The 18413-nt window shown below is 36.4% G+C and overlaps 1 protein-coding gene across 1 annotated transcript; it reads right to left on the bottom strand.

Moving 5' to 3' along the window:
* Nucleotides 1–6729: 6729 nt before the first annotated feature.
* actr2a (actin related protein 2a) lies at nucleotides 6730–18382 on the bottom strand. Its single transcript, XM_082164242.1, has 9 exons — nucleotides 18225–18382; nucleotides 16846–16956; nucleotides 13070–13285; nucleotides 12896–12968; nucleotides 11767–11903; nucleotides 11256–11405; nucleotides 10917–11062; nucleotides 9826–9958; nucleotides 6730–9363 (listed from the first exon to the last, which is right to left on the bottom strand). The coding sequence occupies exons 1-9, from the start codon at nucleotides 18270–18272 to the stop codon at nucleotides 9193–9195; spliced, it is 1185 nt and encodes a 394-aa protein (XP_082020368.1). The 5' UTR covers nucleotides 18273–18382; the 3' UTR covers nucleotides 6730–9192.
* Nucleotides 18383–18413: the final 31 nt, after the last annotated feature.

The raw sequence follows: 18413 nt of genomic DNA, 5'->3' as shown, positions 1-18413 counted from the left end.
TAATGCAAAGTCAAAAAAACGTCTTAATTCTGAGCTCCTGAACAAGTGAATAACAGCTTGAGTGAGACAGATGGGGAGAGCGAGGCTGTCCCAAAGGCCTTGTCCAGCTTTGGAGCTGTAACTACAAATAGCATCAAATTCCAGCATGTGCAGACATTTAGACCACGCTGGACTCAACAGGAGTCCTTCTTTGTCCTCTTCCCACTGTTAAAGCGGAGGAATCCGGTAACAGCACACTGTAATGCATACACCACAGTAGGGATGACCAAAACACCTTACAACATGACGAAATCAGAACCGTCCTGAGGTAATCACCAAGCCAGCGTCTGGTTTTGTCCATTCGTCTGCAGAGAGATGTTGATTATAATGGGAGAATGCTAGTTTTACCATTTGACTTTTGTCTCACTCTCGTCATTCTGCGAGCTCTGTTGATCATTTTGGATAACACTAGTACTAGTTTTGTTGTTCTACTTTGTAATGACCATTTTAGGTTTGTTTTTTGCTGCCATCTTTGTTGATGGGTCCCCGGACATAGCAACATAGTGTCGGCCCACATCCGGTACACGTGGATTCCACACGGCCCACATGTGGGCCGGATCTGGGCCGACACTTGCTGTCTGTGGTCGCTCTAATGTATCCAGTTTTTGTTTTTATTAATTAAAACAAAAGCATTCAAATTTTTCGTTTTGTCTGCTAACAGCTTCGTTGATGATGTTAGCATAATAGTTTTAGCATTGTACTTGGTTTAATTTTCTCATTTCATTTACCAACATCTTTAGTGATTATAATGAGAAAGTTCTAGTTTTGTCTAGTTGTTTTATCCACTGACAGCTTGTAATTGCTGCAATTTTAATGGTAGTTTTGCCAGCTTCATTGATGGTTACCCAGACAGCAACATAGTGTCGGCCCAGATTCGGGCCACATCCGGTACATGTGGATTCCACACGGCCCAGATGGGGGGCTGAAGCCAAAAATGGCGTATGGCAAAAAATATTCAGACTTATAAAACCATGCGTATGCCAGAACCTGTGCAAAATTCCCTTTATAAATCCCAGTCAGCGGAAGATTGTGCGCACATGCGTCTCCTCCCCGAAATAACCATATATGGAGCTTACAACGCCTAATTTTACTATGGATATCCTCATCTGCATATCATTTGCATATGCATATTATCCACGTGATACCATGTTTAACGGTAGGCTACAAGACATTAGGAAAATATGAAATACGGATGTGCCGTCACATTACATTGCTAAAAGTCATTTAGTAGCCTATCCTTGCCTTGTTTTTGAATAAACAAACCAAATAGTATAAAATACATTTCAGAGAAAGTTTTTCTCGATTTTTTCCACTGGTCAAATAGTATTTTTAATTGCTTTATATTTTAAATGGAAACAAATAGGCCTTATTGTGCATTATTGATCATTATTTGACCGAAAATATTTTCTCAGACCATGAGTTCTGCTATTATCATACGCCAAGCAATTCTCACTGTAATAGTCAAAACATTAAAACACAGCATGCCACAGGAAAAGTGTTCAAAAGCATCGCATCCACAACAAATATTTCTATTTATTAGAACATAATTTTTTTGTAACTTCTCGGTAATGATTTCATGTAATTTAAGTGCTTAACTCCATTAATGAAATGGCTTTTTTTTTTTTTTACTGTTATTGTGAATATACACTGTATTTATGATTAGGACTCATAATGAAGTTTCCCTTCATCCGCGGTCAGTCCCTCAGCTCACCATCGGTGTCGCCAAACTGCTCCGTCTCCAAAATGTTCGTACGCATGGGTCGGAGTTTGCGTGCATGTGCGCAAATTCTCCCGTCAAGTTTTTTTTATAAATCACAACTTATGCGTAGGAATTGGTGAACGCCTCTTTCAGGGCCAGTTTCGTGCGACACTACGGTTATAAATGAGGACCCTGGGCCGACACTATGTTGCTGTCTGGGTACTCGTTGCTGTTTGGAGCGTTGATGTTAATCGTTTGCCGTTCAGCAGGCATAATTAACCTTAAAACGTGCTCATTTATATATGCATTACTGCCAGAATGGCCCATCTTCCTGAAAGCCCCGTGACCCATCCCTGCTCCCAGACTGCAGGAGGCGCCGTAATGACGCTCCCCGTCTCGTTCGGGACCCTGTCGTGCCATCACACGCATTTGAGAAGTAGTGTTTGTGCAACACAGCTTCCTCCCAGTTCGGAACAAACAGATCACACACACCAGGATGTTATTGTGCGTGACACATAACTAAAGAGTTTGAAGTGTGTGAGAATGATGAAGGTCAACAAAGATTAAATGCACATTGATATCAACATTTGTAGCTTTATACAAAAGAACAAGGAAGAGGGAGGAAATAGAGATGTTCGGGGAGGCGTTCTCCAGAGGAGTCTTCCCACACTGAACAGGGACCTCGGAAGGAGCCGTGTGTGTGTTTGTGTGTGTGTGTGTGTGTGTGTGTGTGTGTGTGTGTGTGTGTGTGTGTGTGTGTGTGTGTGTTTGCAGGAAAAGAGAGGGCCGGGCCAGCATTGTCTCTTTCCCCGTGTACACCCTTGTTTGTTTACTTTTAGCAGCAGTTATCTGGCAACCTGTCCACAGGGCCGGAGAGGTCATGGTAATGAATTTACTGCAATAGTCCGAGGTCAACTGGAGCCTTTTGGGCCGTACAAGTCCCTGTGGAGCAATGCAGCGCTTCAAATCCGGTTAAAGTGCATTTTAAGAGTCCAAGTCTGGAGTTTTTTGGTAGCGTCTGGATCTTTGAGACTAAAGTATTAAGAGAGACACTGTAAAAGTTGTCTCAATAGAGCCATGGGAGCAGTTTCTTATGAGCAGACAGCATGATGGGAAACAGACCCGGATCTGAGCAACTTGGAGGAAGCGTAAAAACACGTTGCCTTTACACTCTTAATTCAGTTAAGTTAACGCACGATTCGTTTTTACTTACGAGAGTCACAACCGCATTTTATAACCAAACTCAGACCGGTACATTTTCTGGCCTCAAAACGGCATTTTCGACGAACTCATGCTGTGTGAAAGGAACCGCAGTGGACAAACTAACTAAACCACCCAGCAAACAATGTTTAGTTCCCAGAACATTCTTTTTTTAAGGTTTGTATTTGGTTTAATGGAAATAGAACGTTAGTTTTTGGTTTGTAGAACGTTAGTCTTACGTTATTCAAATGTTCCCCTAACGTTATTCTAACATTCCCCTAACGTTTTGTTTACGTTCCTCTAACGTTATTCTTACATTATTCAAAAGTTCCCCTAACATTATTCATGCGTTATTCAAAAGCTCCCCAACGTTATTCTAACGTTTTTTGTTCCCCTAACATTATTCTTACATTATTCAAACGTTCCCCTAAAATTATTCATGCGTTATTGAAAAGCTCCCCAACGTTATTCTAACATTCCCCTAACATTATTCAAAAGCTCCCCTAATGTTATTCTAACGTTATTCTAATGTTTTTTGTTCCCCTAACATTATTCAAAAGCTCCTCTAACGTTATTCTAACATTACCCTAACATTATTTTAACATTATTCAAACCCATACCGTTATTCTTATGTTATTCTAACGTTCCCCTAACATTATCAACATTATTCTAACGTTCCCCTAACATTATCAACATTATTCTAACGTTCCCCTAACATTATCAACATAATTCTAACATTATTCAAACCCATACCGTTATTCTTATGTTATTCTAACGTTCCCCTAACATTTTCAACATTATTCTAACGTTCCCCTAACATTATCAACATTATTCTAACGTTCCCCTAACATTATCAACATTATTCTAACATTATTCAAACCCATACCGTTATTCTTATGTTATTCTAACGTTCCCCTAACATTTTTCTGACTATCCCCTAACGTTATTCTATTGTTTTTCTATTGTTACCCTAACATATTAAACTATAATTTCAGATCTCTGAATAGGTCATTACACAAAAACATCTGCAACGCTTTAATTGGAAGGTTATTTTACATGGTTATTAAATAATAACCTAACAATAACCATTAGGGAACGTTCAGTATAATTTAAGAATAACCACCCGGCAACGTTCTGGGAACATTATTGTATGGTTGCAAAATAATAACCAACAAATAACCATTAGGGAATGTTCTGTAGGCCTATAAGTAATTTTTTAGGTTATTTAAAAAATCTATCAAAAAATGTTAAGTCATAATTATTAAATAAAAAGTACAAATTATAGGCCTTCTCATGAGTCATTATGATATAGAAAGTCGAAATTATTGTGTCATAAAAGTCAAATATAATGACATGATTATGACCTTTTATCTCAGAATTCGGACTTTTTATGTCATTAAAGTTAACCAGTGGCAAAATAGCTATTAGGTAATCTGCATCTCTGTCCATTCAGGTAGGTTATGAATTATTTTCCCCATTATCCAATCAATTGTCGATAGATAAAATCAGTCCCACACAGCATTTGTTCCCCCTGTTGAATAGTCTGTTTAACATAAAACATCATATTATGGAAATAAAACGAGTTTGCAAATGCTTTCATGCTGATTCTTTCTCCTTATATGCATGTAAGAGAGAAATATATTTGAATGCTGCATTATAACCTAATTGTCCTCCAAACTCAATCCCAGCATGCCCTAGTGCTGACTGTTCCAGCAAATAACCCTTTGAAAACTACTAGAAAGGAGCATTTACACCAGATTTGCCCTCACGGTCCGGTTGCATAATGATATTGATAGTAAACATGTCTGTGGTTCATTTCATACACCAATGAATCGGCTTGTTGTGTGCTGGATGTGCATGCGGTGTTCAACTGAACAGAATAACTATTCTCTTCCCCACAGGCCAGTTCAGTCATGTGTACAGTGCGGAGTGGAATTGTGGGATATATATTATGTGGATAACACTGTTTTCTGTAGTCTGTACCATGTTACTTGTCATTAAGCAGAAAAATGACTAATGGCACAAACCACAATGAACCTTATCTTAAAGAGATAGTTCATGCAAAAAAAAAAAAAAAAAAAAAAAGTATTGTCAAGCTCTAAATAGGACAGCACAAAACCACATTTACACTTGCATGGCATCTAAATCACTGATAAGACATGTGACCACAATGACGCTTGCAATCAACATCAAATCTTGTTCAATGCATCTTCAAATGGGGGACATTTATTTATTTATTGTTTAAGCAAAGATATTGTTTGACTTAAGAAGACATGGGATAAAGTTCACAAGCCATATGGACTTTTACGATACTTTTTTAGCGCCAAAAAGTGGGTTTGGAACGACATGTGACAAAGTGTTTCTGGGTAAACTTCCAAATGGGACCAAACTTGCATTTCTGTGTCATTTATGCAAATCTGTCTGTAGTCTCTCAGTACAAACAAACGTAATGTACAGCGAGTGAGCCGCTGTGTGCAGAGCAGCCTGGCCTTAATTTAAACAGGCCCCACTGAGTCTGACAGCCCCCCTTGTTTACATGAATAAAATCGGAAACAAATGTGAACACAATCACCCCCTCCTACACACACACACACACTCATACAGCTCTGTATCACTGTGCAAGATGACTGTATCACTCAGACCTCCAAAAACCTGACGCCTTCTTGAGAAATGTCAAGGAAAAACACTTTGTATTGTCCACAAACTAAAGTTGCAAGCAAAAAATAATTCCTACTAAAGCCGTGATTGAATATTCATCCAGCCCAGACCCAAGAGACAGAGAGAGGCTGAAAAAGAAAAGCACATATGCATGCGTACATATGTTTTAAATATTTAGGGATAATGTACGGTTCAACCTGGCATTATTGCAAGAAGTGATATTGACCGGCTGACTACACATAATCAAAATTATTACATGGTTACTTACCAGATAAAACAAACAAACGGATATTCAATATTTAGTTGCTGTTTTTTTTTTGCATAAAGTATTTTGTGAGAAGAGAGAGACTTCTATTGTCGGGGACAGCCAATTACACAATATTTATAAAAATATTTAACCTCAGAATATGGTGACTGACCAATTAGAATCAAGTATTCCAGAGAGTTGTCCAGTTAAAAGTTATTATAACATAATGAAAGTGTGTGAGTATATATATATATATATATATATATATATAGTACTGTGCAAAAGTCTTAGGCACGTTAGTATTTTCGACAAAAAATGGTTTTAATCCAGTTATTTATATCTTTTGTTGTAGTGCGTCAGTAGGAAATATCAGTTTACATTTCCAAACATTCCTTTTACCATTAATTGTAATAATCCAGTGAGATTTTTGCATGCATAAGCAGTCTGACAACAGCCAGTATGATCCATACAGAGACCTTGTAACGGTTTAAGGGGTTCATCGATTTGACAGCGCTATATTATATATATATATATATATATATATATATATATAAAATGTGTTTGTGTATATAAACACAGAATGGAATTTTGCCTACACATTTTATAACCTAAAATATGGATAAAAGCATGAATAAATGATGAGCATGTGTGTCTAAGACTGGTACTGTAAATCACCACTTTAATAGATGAACTGAGAGAAAAGACACTGCTTGTGTACAGCACATCTACATGGCAACCAGCCATTCCTTGTGCGCTTCCATAGTTACAAGCCACATATGAAGAAAACTGACTGTCTCTCTTTCTCTCTCTCTCACACACACACACACACACACACACACACACAAAACAGCGCTGGTTTCAGTCGGTTTAAAAGACTCACTTTGAGTTATTAATCAATTTTCTTTATTCAAATCAGTGGTCAGGCAGTACGCTACAAACAAAACAAAAACAAAAGAGCAGAAAACAAACAAAAACAAACAAAATGACTACAATACCCAGACTTGGCACTTGAAGAATGCGTGTGAATGAAATCAAAGGAGTCGTCACATAGTTTATTCCATGTGAAGAGAGTCTGAATGTGTTCAAACCCCGAAGCCAAACACAGAAACATCACTGATCCAGCTTCCAAACAGCTGTCACGAGTACAAACACTAAAAATTATTATCATTACCAATACCATCATCATTATGTTGTTCATATTACAAATAGGCAGTAAACCGTTACATCATGGCTGCCTTCGGTCTGGGAATGAAGCGTCTGACCCATAAACACCCATCGGGCGTCAGCGAGACCCTTCGTTCCCAGACTATTAGATGCAGTGAAGAACGCAAAACATGAACGCAAAAAACACATAACGATAAGAAAAAAAGTAGAGAACGTGAACAATCGTGAGGTTCCTCCGGGGAGCGAAACACGATTGAGACTCGTTAGAACACTAAATAAATGAGTTGATGAAAAGGACGCAGGGTTATTGCAATAGAATATGCGACACAAGGTTATGCACATGTGGGAAACATGCATGAGCTGCCACTAAACGTTTTAGTTTTACGGCCAATTCGTGTGAATCTCACTTCACTCCCAGGGGGCATTGTGACATTATTTTCTTGACAATTACACACATTCACCTCCCAAACTCATTAACATAATGTACACGAACATTTTACTTCCAGATGTTTTGTAATTCCCATTATTCTACAAGATGGTGATTCTTATTATATCCTCATTACAGTAATTTTTACTGTATTACAGTTCAAATAGCATAAAACAATTATTTTTACATTTAGATCAGCATAAAAGACAATACAACCAAACCAATAACATTTTATGCTACAAACAAAATTGCATTACGGTAATGAAAATGTAGATTTTTTTGCATTATGGTAATGATGTTTTCTTTTTAGCATTACGGTAATGAGTACAAATAGCGTAATACAATTATTTTAAAATTTAGATCAGCATAAAAGGCAGTACAACAAAAACCAACCACATTTTATGCTACAAAAAAATTGCATTACGGTAATGACAATACATTTTTTGCATTACAGTAATGAAAATTTTTCGTTTTTTGCATTACGGTAATACATTTTTTTCGTTTTTTGCATTATAGTAATACAAATTTAGATTTTTTTGCATTATGGTAATGATATTTTCTTTTTAGCATTACAATAATGAGAATTTGGGGTCAGGAGGGATATGAAAATAATGGCACAATGCACAAAATTCCTTTACGGGAACTATAACTTCTTATTTCTTTCAGTTGATTTTGGAGAGAAATGTGACCCTGAAACAGACATGTTTCATGAGATTCACCCAGCCAAATGCAGAAATGAGGTTCTAGATTGCAACTCTAACTGTACGCTAAACATGCGGCAGAACATTATCACTTCCCTTTCAAATGGAGTCTGATATTGATACTATTGTTTATGAAGGTCCTTTAGACTGAAAGGAATAACTGATCCTGGAACCGCAGGTGGAATGACATGAAAAGAGAGTCTATATTTAAAGATTTCCAAATGCAGATTTTCATTACTAAAATAAGGCAGACTGACGCTGCGTTTAAAGCGTCCTAAGCAATGATATTTGACAAAAGAACTCTCTCTCTTCAAATGTTCTTTTAAATGTTATTTGGAGAAGTTTTCTCTAGCTATTTTCAGGGCATCAGGTGAAGTGCACATCCAATAATGAAGTGCACAAACACAGATTAAAGACAGAGATAGTAAGATAGAAAGTAGGCGTTTCAGCAAAAGCAATCTGCCTTCGTTTGAACGTCTATGTGTTTGATACCATCGGCCACAATTCTTATATTCTTTATCATTTTTATTAGCAAATTGGCTGCAGCGAGATTTTTGTAATCCTCATTACAAAACTTTTTTTCTTTTTAAAAATACATCTTTTTATTGTTTTGTCCGTTTACATACACAACATCCTCCTGTTTCTTACTCTTTTTAGAGCGATATTCCTTTTCATTAGGGGCGATGTGAATTCATGAGACAGGCAGGACTCAAAACAAACAGAAGGTCATGATATGGTGGATGCATTAGATTAGAGGATTCATTTTGGGAGCATAAACGGCTGGTTTCGTGAGCAAAATAAACATTTCATTCTGCTCGTGTTGTGCAGCAGTGATACGAACCTTTACATTTGGAATGTCGTACAAACATTAAGCGCGTTTTTGGATTGCAAAAGGAAGTTCAAGTATTTGATCGTTGTTCTCAAGTATGTCCGTAAAAAACTGCCGGAAACCTCGGTGTTTACGCTGCCAAAATGCCACCCTGTGACTGGGAGTGTGAGTGCAAGTGTGTGTGTGTGTGTGTGTGTGTGTGTGTGTGTGTGCGTGTGTGTGTGCGATTTATCTAACGGTGACGCCTAGCTTCTCCAGAACACGCATGCCCTTCTCCTGGTACTCCTCTCTGGTCAACCAGAAGTTGTCTTTGTCCTTCATGATGTCAGCCAGCACCGCTCCTCCTAAAAACACCATGTGTTTACGGCGTGGAGGATCCTCGATGCGGATCTTAAACTTCTACAGAAAGAGAATAGAAGACAGATTCAGTAAAATAGCAATGCTGTATATGTGCGAAATCATTACTAATAAAACCCAAAAGGGTTAGAAATTGTAAAAATTGCTCTAGATATTTATGATACAGAGGCAAAAATGCTCCGGTAGTGATTCATCCATTTCAAAATGGCTAATATTTGACATGCGATTATACTTTATTGTTATCGGTTTAGTGCATCTGCATTTACTTTCTCATGGTTAGAGGAAAAAAGTAAAAATGTCCCAAATTCAGAGGGAGTTTAGTTTTTTAAAGTTAGTTAAATAAGTTAATTTCTGACATCATAGTCCATTGATAATCTCAAATACTTCTGAAGAAATTGCTCGTGAGAAGCTTGTGGCCAAATTAGGTTTTTAGGATGCCTGTATTCTAGAGCAAGTCTGTATTAGAAGTTGTTGTTGTTGTTGTTGTTGAGGTGTTTTTGGTACCGAAAGCTTGTCGACGTCTCCCTTCAGCACTCTCTCGAGGTAAAGCTGCTTGAGCTCACGCTCCAGACGGGACGGCAGACCAGGATACATCGTAGAACCGCCCGACAAAACAATGTGTTTGTAAAACTCAGCCCTGGAATAAAGACAGAGTCAAATATGAGTGTGTATACACATGTACACAAAAAATATATATAATAACGATAATATTATAATGATAAAAATATTAATAAAATTATTCGATATTATTACAATTATTAAAAACTTATATTATATAATTATACATTTTGTTTAGTATTTTAAAACGTATTTAAAATATATATTAAAAAAATCAATTTATTATCTATTTTATTGTAAAGATATTACATGATGTGTTGGTAAAACGTAGCCTGAGATTAAAAAAAAAGTATTAATATAAAATAATATTTGACAATATACATATAAAAGATAAATATATAATATGTAATATATAAAATGCTATATTATATCCTACATAAATATATAATACATTGTAACAGATAAAGATATAAAAATAAAAATGATAATAATAATGACCTAACAATGACATTATTAAAATTATTATTAACATTATTAATTATTACAATTATAAAAAAGTATATTATATAATTACATATTTTAAAACTTATACAAAAAATGTATTATCATAAAAAATAAAAAAAGATATTACATGTGTTGGTAAAACGTAGCCTACGATAAAAATAAAAAAAAGATAATATTTGAACAAATATATGTAACACATACATTAGATTATTTAATATATAATACATTGTAACAGATAAAGACAAATGTAATAAAAAATATATTAATATATACTAACAAATGACAATTATAAAATATTATTAACATTATTAAATATTATTATAACTATACAATTATACACTAATTATATATTTTATGTGTACTACATTAAACGTTAGCCTATTAAAAAAATTAAGTTGTTTTCTTCTTTTTAATATATTACATGATAACAGACACAGATAAAGATAAAGACATAACATGTAATATATATTACGTTATATCATACGCTACACTATAAGGAATACTGAGTGTGAAATCTGTGTATCTGAAGAGACCTGGTGTCGATGTCGGCTGCCTGGATGGTGTTGAAGAGCAGTTCGGCTACACCCACTCCCTCCACGTTAATGAGGTGAGGCTGGAACAGAGCTTCAGGAGCCTCGAAACGCTCGCCGCCCACTTTAATCAGCCTCCCGTCCGGCAGCTGCAAACACAGAGAGAAGACACTGGTGACGAGAGTTCACTCGACACGCTGCTGCTGCCCTCTAGTGGCAACTACTGCCAAAACAAGGCATCTCAGAAGCCGGCATTACTGTTCCAGTCTACCAGTGAGATGAGTTATTATATCTTAAAATGCTCACTAGATTATGGTACAGAGCGTATGTATTCATATGTACCGTGTAAGACTCCACCAGCACGGTGGTCTCCAGCGCAAGCTTCTGCTCCTGCTCTATGTTATAGCCCACGTAACACAGCTTCTCCTTCATCATCCTCACCGTCTCGAAGTCCGCGGAGTGGTTGAAGGCATAACCCCTCAACAACAGCAGCTGGAGACACACCGAGAGCGTTACATTCAGTCTGGACATTTCTCTGTGGAATCCACCTATTTATAGTTGACTACAGTGTGTTGCTATAGTTAACTGAAAACAGAACTGTTAAAAACAAAATGAGCGAAACATTTATTTATATTTTATATATGTTAAGAACACAAACACAGTGATTACAATACACACTAGACTGACATGGTCTGGCTTCTTATTGACATGGTAATATTCACACTAAACATATTTGGACTGGATTGAGTGAGACTGATATATATATATATATATATATTAGAGAGAGAGAGAGAGAGAGAGAGAGAGAGAGAGAGAGAGAGAGAGAGAGAGAGAGAGAGAGAGAGAGATGTACCTTGATGAGGTAGCGCGTGATGTCTCGTCCAGCGATGTCCAGACGGCGAGTGAGATGAGGAAGAGAAAAGCCTTCGTACACTGGACAGATATGAGTGACACCGTCACCAGAGTCCACCACTACACCCGTCAGCAGACCTGCAGAGGACATTCATTCACTAATATCAACATCAGGTGCTGAAGTTTCATTTTTCATTATACTTTATATATTTGTTATTTTATATATTTTATATTATTTATAATTTTTATATATTATATTATACATTTAATATTTATATATTGTATTTAATATCTATTATATTTATTACTTTAGATTTATTTTATATATTATATTATGTTTAATAGTATTTAACTATCATTTTTATATATTATATCATATATTTCTTATTTATTTATTTGTATTACATTTATTTTATTTCCTTTTAATTGTATTTTTTAAATATATTACAGATTTATTATTCAATTACTTACATTTATATATTGAATTTAATATATTTACTATATATAACTTTATTTTTTATTATTTTAGTATTATATACCTTATATATTTACTATTTATTATATATTCATGCATTTATTATGTTTATTACGGTTTATATATATATATATATATATATATAATATATATTTAACATTATTTACATTTATTATTTATTTATATTTATATGTTGTATTTATTATTTATTTATATTTATATGTTGTATTTAATATTTATTATATTTATAACTTTATTTTATAATTATTTATATATTTATAAATCATATTTAGTATCTATTATATTTATTACTCGTGTTATATTTAATAAGTATTACTTTTATATTATATACATTTAATATTTATTACTTATTTATATATTATATATTTAACATTTATTATATAATTCTAGATTATATTATATATTTACTACTTTTTATTTGATTATTTTTATTTTTATTTACTTTTTTTTTAAATATTTAATTCTAACCATTACAACCAACATGAAATCAAAAATGGCTCCATTAACTAACTTACTGTCTTTTTCTGTCTCTATAATGCACATTTCATCAGTGCATGTTGTTGTAAAGAATCAAACGTTTGGTAATCATCACCAGTTCTTGCCTCTGGTTAAAGCCCATTGGCAGGTTCAGTACCTTGAGCGTAAAGCGTGAGCACGGCCTGGATGGCGATATAAACCCCTGAGAACTGATAGGTCTCAAACATCACCTACAGGGAGGGAAAAGAGGGTTACAAATAAATCACATCAACACAAACCTCAGTGAGATCCATCAGAGGTATAGAATAATGCCAAAAACAGCCGCTCAAACCTCGATGATCTTCTCTCGGTTCTTGGTGGGGTTCATGGGCGGCTCCGTGAGCAGGATCTTGCAGTTCCGCGAGTCGATGTTGAGCTTCTCGGGGCCGAAGGTGTAGTCCCACAGGTGCTTCATATCATCCCAGTTCCTCACGATCCCGTTCTCCATGGGGTAGTTCACCTCCAGCATGGAGCGCAGCTCGCTCGCCTCGTCGCCCACCATTAGGTCCTACAGGTCACAGAGGAGAGGTCAAAGGTCAGTAGGCTCAGTGCCACGTTATCTTTCACTTCGAGCAGAACGGAAGCCGTCCATGTTGAAAGATGAATTAAGAGTTAGATGGGAAAATAAACTAGCAATTTCATTCCATCAATGTATTTGATGAAATTCACTCATGAGTTGACTAATGAAACTCTTCTGACAGCAAAACCATTAAAAGCACTGCAATCCAGTCATTAAAAGTGAGTAAACAGCTGCAACTAGAGAGAAAGTTGTTGAATGAACCAGGGTTGCCCTCGGTGTTGTTGTTGTAAATTAATATTTGCCTTGAACATGATATTTGAACCCTGTATATCCTCTTAAGACACAGCACACTCGTGTCATTCAGCACAGAGCAGTGCATTCTGGGTAATGTCAAACATCGCTCGCATACAAGCAAGATCATTTCATCGGGATTAGTGAGAGAAGAACTGTTCGTTAGTTTTGATCAAACTGCTGAGAGAGTGTCAAACTCTCAGCCATACAAACACTTACCATCCGTCTACAATCCTACAGGAACACAGGACAGAAAGAGAGAACAGGAGAGTAACTGATGTAAACTGATGCAGGATCAGCGCTCTTATCGCACTCACTCTTCAAATAAAAGCCACAACATGCCTTATATTCAAAATTCATAAAGATAATTTTTTTTAAAACCTGTATATTCGGGACATTCATTGCAGTGTTATTTTAGCATAATTTATAGTTTTTTTTTGTTAATGTGTTTTATATATATATATATATATATGTGTGTGTGTGTGTGTGTGTGTGTGTGTGTGTGTGTGTGTTAATAACATTGTGTTTAAATCTAAACAATACTCAGGAGATTGTAGGATCGTGGGAAACAAACCCAACCACATTAACATCGATAGACAATAAACAGAAAGAACTCCAGGCTTGAATACACAAGGAACAGAAACTGGTGAGTGGAAACTAATGAACGGCCAGGGAAACTAACTAGGAACTCAAGCAAACAGGAACAAAACAGAGTGGAAAAAACAAAACTGAACATACAAGTAATGTTACATGAATGAAATGTCAACTTAACTACATGACATGCTGTCTTATTTGCCCAGGAATATACATGTTTCATATTAAACGAGGAGGGTAGAGAATTAAGGAATGTAGGAACCGGATTTTTCATAATAGTGAAATTTGAATTTCCTTGTTTATTTGAATACTACTTTTAGAAAAAAGCATAAAAAAATTTATAAAAAAAAGTTCCCCTACATGAACTAAGACATATATCAACTTATAATGTTATAAATGTTATTATAAAAAATAATGTGTGTTAAAAATAAAAAATAAATTACTTTACAGTTATGCCAGTGATAAGACACATGCCTTTGGTGTGAGAGACCCGGGTTCGAATCCACTGTGAGACACCAATGTGTCCCTGAGCAAGACACTTAACCCCTAGTTGCTCCAGAGTCATGCGACCTCTGACATATATAGCAATTGTAAGTCGCTTTGGATAAAAGCGTCAGCTAAATGAATAAATGTAAATGTAAATGTAAAAATAACACTATCACTTGTCACTTATCTCAAAAATCATAATGTGTTTGTTGCTAAAAAAGGGTCCAGGACCAGGACTAAGCGTTGGTGATATGCCTGAAACTCTCTCAATATTTCTGGATTTGCTCTGAAAGAGTATTATTATTATTTTCAATCAGAGAAACCCATAAAGCCCCTCTCACATCTCATGTTGGCTCCAGCCCTACTGTAAAACACTCAGCAGGAACTTCAACTCTAGCAGGAAGTTACACAAGTAGTGGTTTCTTACTAAATAACACCATGGTGTTTCTTTGAAATCTGTAGAATGTCAATTTCCAAACCTCTGATTCAAAGTCTAGTTAGGCAGCATCTAAAAGCATCATAAATGTGCACCTGACATGTAGGCTGTTCCAAAAGGTCTTACGATACCTATTCACAATAGCCATGTTTCCATCCAAACTTGCGAATTAAAATTATACACAAAATTGGAAAAATCACAGAAAACATTTGCGAATAAAACAGCGTTTCCTTCCAGTGATCTGAAGAGAACAAAATCTAAATTCATGATAAACTGGCGCTACATATCACTAAGAAAAATTGAAGTGGATGCAGTAGGAGAAGCGCCACTGTAAATAATACATTTTGTATATAATAAATTACTTTACAGTTATGCCATCCCATCACGCAGTCTAAAAAGTCTTTTTAGATGCGCACCGAGGAATTTATTTGGTAAATGTGTTTCTATTGTAGTTTATGTGCATGTTTTCGGATTAAAAAAAATGTGCATACTTTTTTTTATGCACATCTCGGCGTTTCCATTTGGCGTTTTTTTATGCGATATACATAAAAATATGGATGGAATGGGTGGATGGAAACATAGCTAAACACAGCTCTAACTTACCTCAACACACGCGCCTGGAAGTTTCTAGTATGCCTAGTAAGAGCTTGACGAGCTGGTTCAGGAGTTTATTTGGGGTGGGAGCTGAACTCTGCAGGAGAGTGGCCCTCCAGGAGAAGGATTGGACACCCCTGCTTGAGTTACTTTATTGTCACTTAGTGTGTGTTCACACATGGCATGTTTGGTTGGATTAAAGCGAACTCTGGTGCGATTGCTCTGTTAGTGCGGTTCATTTAAATAAGTGCCATCTGAACCCTGGTGCACTAAACAAGAGGAGCGAGACGCTGAAAAGATGAGTCTCTGTCCGCTTCCAAACCAACTCTAGTGATGTTTGACTGAAATACGAATACAACACGGACTAAAGACATGTAAACCAACCAAAAACAGGACGTGATGTCACAAAATGTGACCCTAAAAAGGACAGAATGCTCAAGCAATGCGATGTTGCGCATCTCAGTTCAGAACAGGTGTCAGAACCGTGTCTCCTCACAGCAGATCTCTGTGTGTGTGTGTGTGTGTGTGTGTGTGTGTGTGTGTGTGTGTGTGTGTGTGTGTGTGTGTGTGTGTGTGTGTGTGTGTGTGTGTGTGTGTGTGACGGAGGGATTCCTGACGCTGTTTTGACTCCTTTACACATTTATAAGCTCTTCACGAGTTCTCAGCTGGTCATGTAGCTACGCACATACAGCGAGCGCATTTATCCCAGAACACAGCATTGTTCTGGATGTTCAGTAAGTTCAGTCGCAAAAAATATGTAATAAAAGCCGAACCAATCAGGTTGTGAACGTATCCCTATGCCTTTAGGTTCGGTGTTAAAATGCCAATGTAAACGCTAAGGTAAGCGGACAAAACATTTTTTGGGGTCCGGACCAAATGAACCAAGCGAACCAAACTACAAGTGTGAACACCTTTAAGCCCGGGACACACCAGGCCGTCTGGCCGTTTTTGAGCGTCGCCTGACGTTTTTCTGGTGTGTTCCGCACTGTTGGTTCTAGTCGGACACTGCCAGGGTTTTTTTGGGGCCGATTCAGCATGTAGAAAACGTCACAGATAGAAGGCTGTTTGTCATCATACCCGAGTCATACCCTTTCATGGTGTCAGAGTAGGGACAGATTTAGGGTGCCGTTTAATGAGGAAACTTTACCTTGATCTCGATGTTTCCCACTTTGGCAGTGGAGCGGATGATCGGTCTCCCCACCAGAGCTGGAAAAATGTGCTCCGGGAAATTAGAGCCGGCATATCCGCACTTCACAAACTGAAAGACAGACAGACAGGGAGTCACATCATTACAAATATCACCAATCAGAAGGGAAAAAGGGGGGAAACTATTAAAACTAAGTGCTAAATTAAAGCTAAATAACAAATATAAAAAAGACCATAAAAAAAATTACACAACTAAAATAAAAATTTAAAATGTTTAATTTGGTTCCTATTCAAAATATTAATAATAATAATAATAATAATACAGACCGAAAGAAAGACTGCAAGTCATTAAAAAAAATCTGAAACAAAGCAAAAGATCAAGATGCTTCTAGACATTTATCAGAAAAATTTGTGCGCATTTAATGACAAACAACAAAATTAGGTGTTTCACCTGTTAAAAAGATTAACAAATAATAAAACGACATATGCCATAGTAAATGCATTGAAAATGCAACACATCTAACCTAAAGTTCAGCTGAGAAAGTCTCACATTATTGAGTTTTTCTCCTTTTGTCCCAGGGTAATGTTTATATTTTGTATGTACTATGGTAATATCATGTCTTTTGGACATGCACTACAGTAATGGCGTGTTTTGTGAACATTTACCACTATGAACATGTATTATGGTAATATCATGCCTTTTGGACCATTACCATAAAAATATGTTGTTGTGGACATTTAATATGGTGTTTTTCTCGACATATAATACTATTGTAATACAGGATATGCACCATAATATAATTTGAAGTAACTTTGTGTATCATTTGACTATCATAGCATTATCATTTGTTATCAGACAGAGAGAATGATGATGGAATGTGTTTCTATGGTTTGTCTCGAATGTCACTTCCTCTCTCGGCCAGATGTGAGATTACAAACTCGGAAGTGAGTTAGAGATCATCTATATCTTTGCTTTTACAGACACAGATACTCAAGCATCATTGATATAAATGTGCATAGACATGTCATTTATTCAATAATGCATGCTCACACTGCGACCTCATTAAAATATAAATCAAAATATCTGTAAACGTCAATCACACCAATAAATATACACAGCTCCTTGGAAACATCCACATGCAAAACCATTTATAATCTATCGTGATCTATGATTGTTGAACATCTGATCAGTGTCATTTCCACATTTTAGGTCGTGTGTAAATCACAGATAATCACAGTGTAAAATAAGGTGCTAGTATCAGTTCACTTCCTGTTCCGCTGCATCTTTTCCCTGCAAGCCGTCATTTAAACACACACAAGCGCAAAATATAACATCCTTCAGACCGGACAGAGCCGTATGAGGTCCGCTCTCACACTCACCCCGGTCCCGTTGTCACACACCACCACTTTTCTGCCTTGACTGTCCATGTTTCTACAGACTCTGTGAATCCGCCCTGATCTCAGCGCTGCTGCCGCTGTCTTCGGCCAGCCGGAAGTCACTCAGCGCCCCGCCCGTCACACCCCTTCAAAATATAAGTCCGCCACGACGCTTCAAAACAAAAGCCGTTG

Source organism: Leuciscus leuciscus (assembly GCF_965113295.1).
Source record: "Leuciscus leuciscus genome assembly, chromosome: 3".
Lineage (NCBI taxonomy): Eukaryota > Metazoa > Chordata > Actinopteri > Cypriniformes > Leuciscidae > Leuciscus > Leuciscus leuciscus.
This window is presented reverse-complemented; position numbering and strand designations above follow the sequence as displayed.

Coding starts and splice junctions, on each gene's coding strand:
- actr2a (XM_082164242.1), bottom strand. CDS start 18,272: ATGGACAGTCAAGGCAGAAAAGTGGTGGTGTGTGACAACGGGACCGGG. Junction 12,969..13,069: donor ACCGAGAGAAGATCATCGAG/GTTTGAGCGGCT, acceptor CCCTCCCTGTAG/GTGATGTTTGAGACCTATCA. Junction 9,364..9,825: donor GAGACGTCGACAAGCTTTCG/GTACCAAAAACA, acceptor CTCTTTCTGTAG/AAGTTTAAGATCCGCATCGA.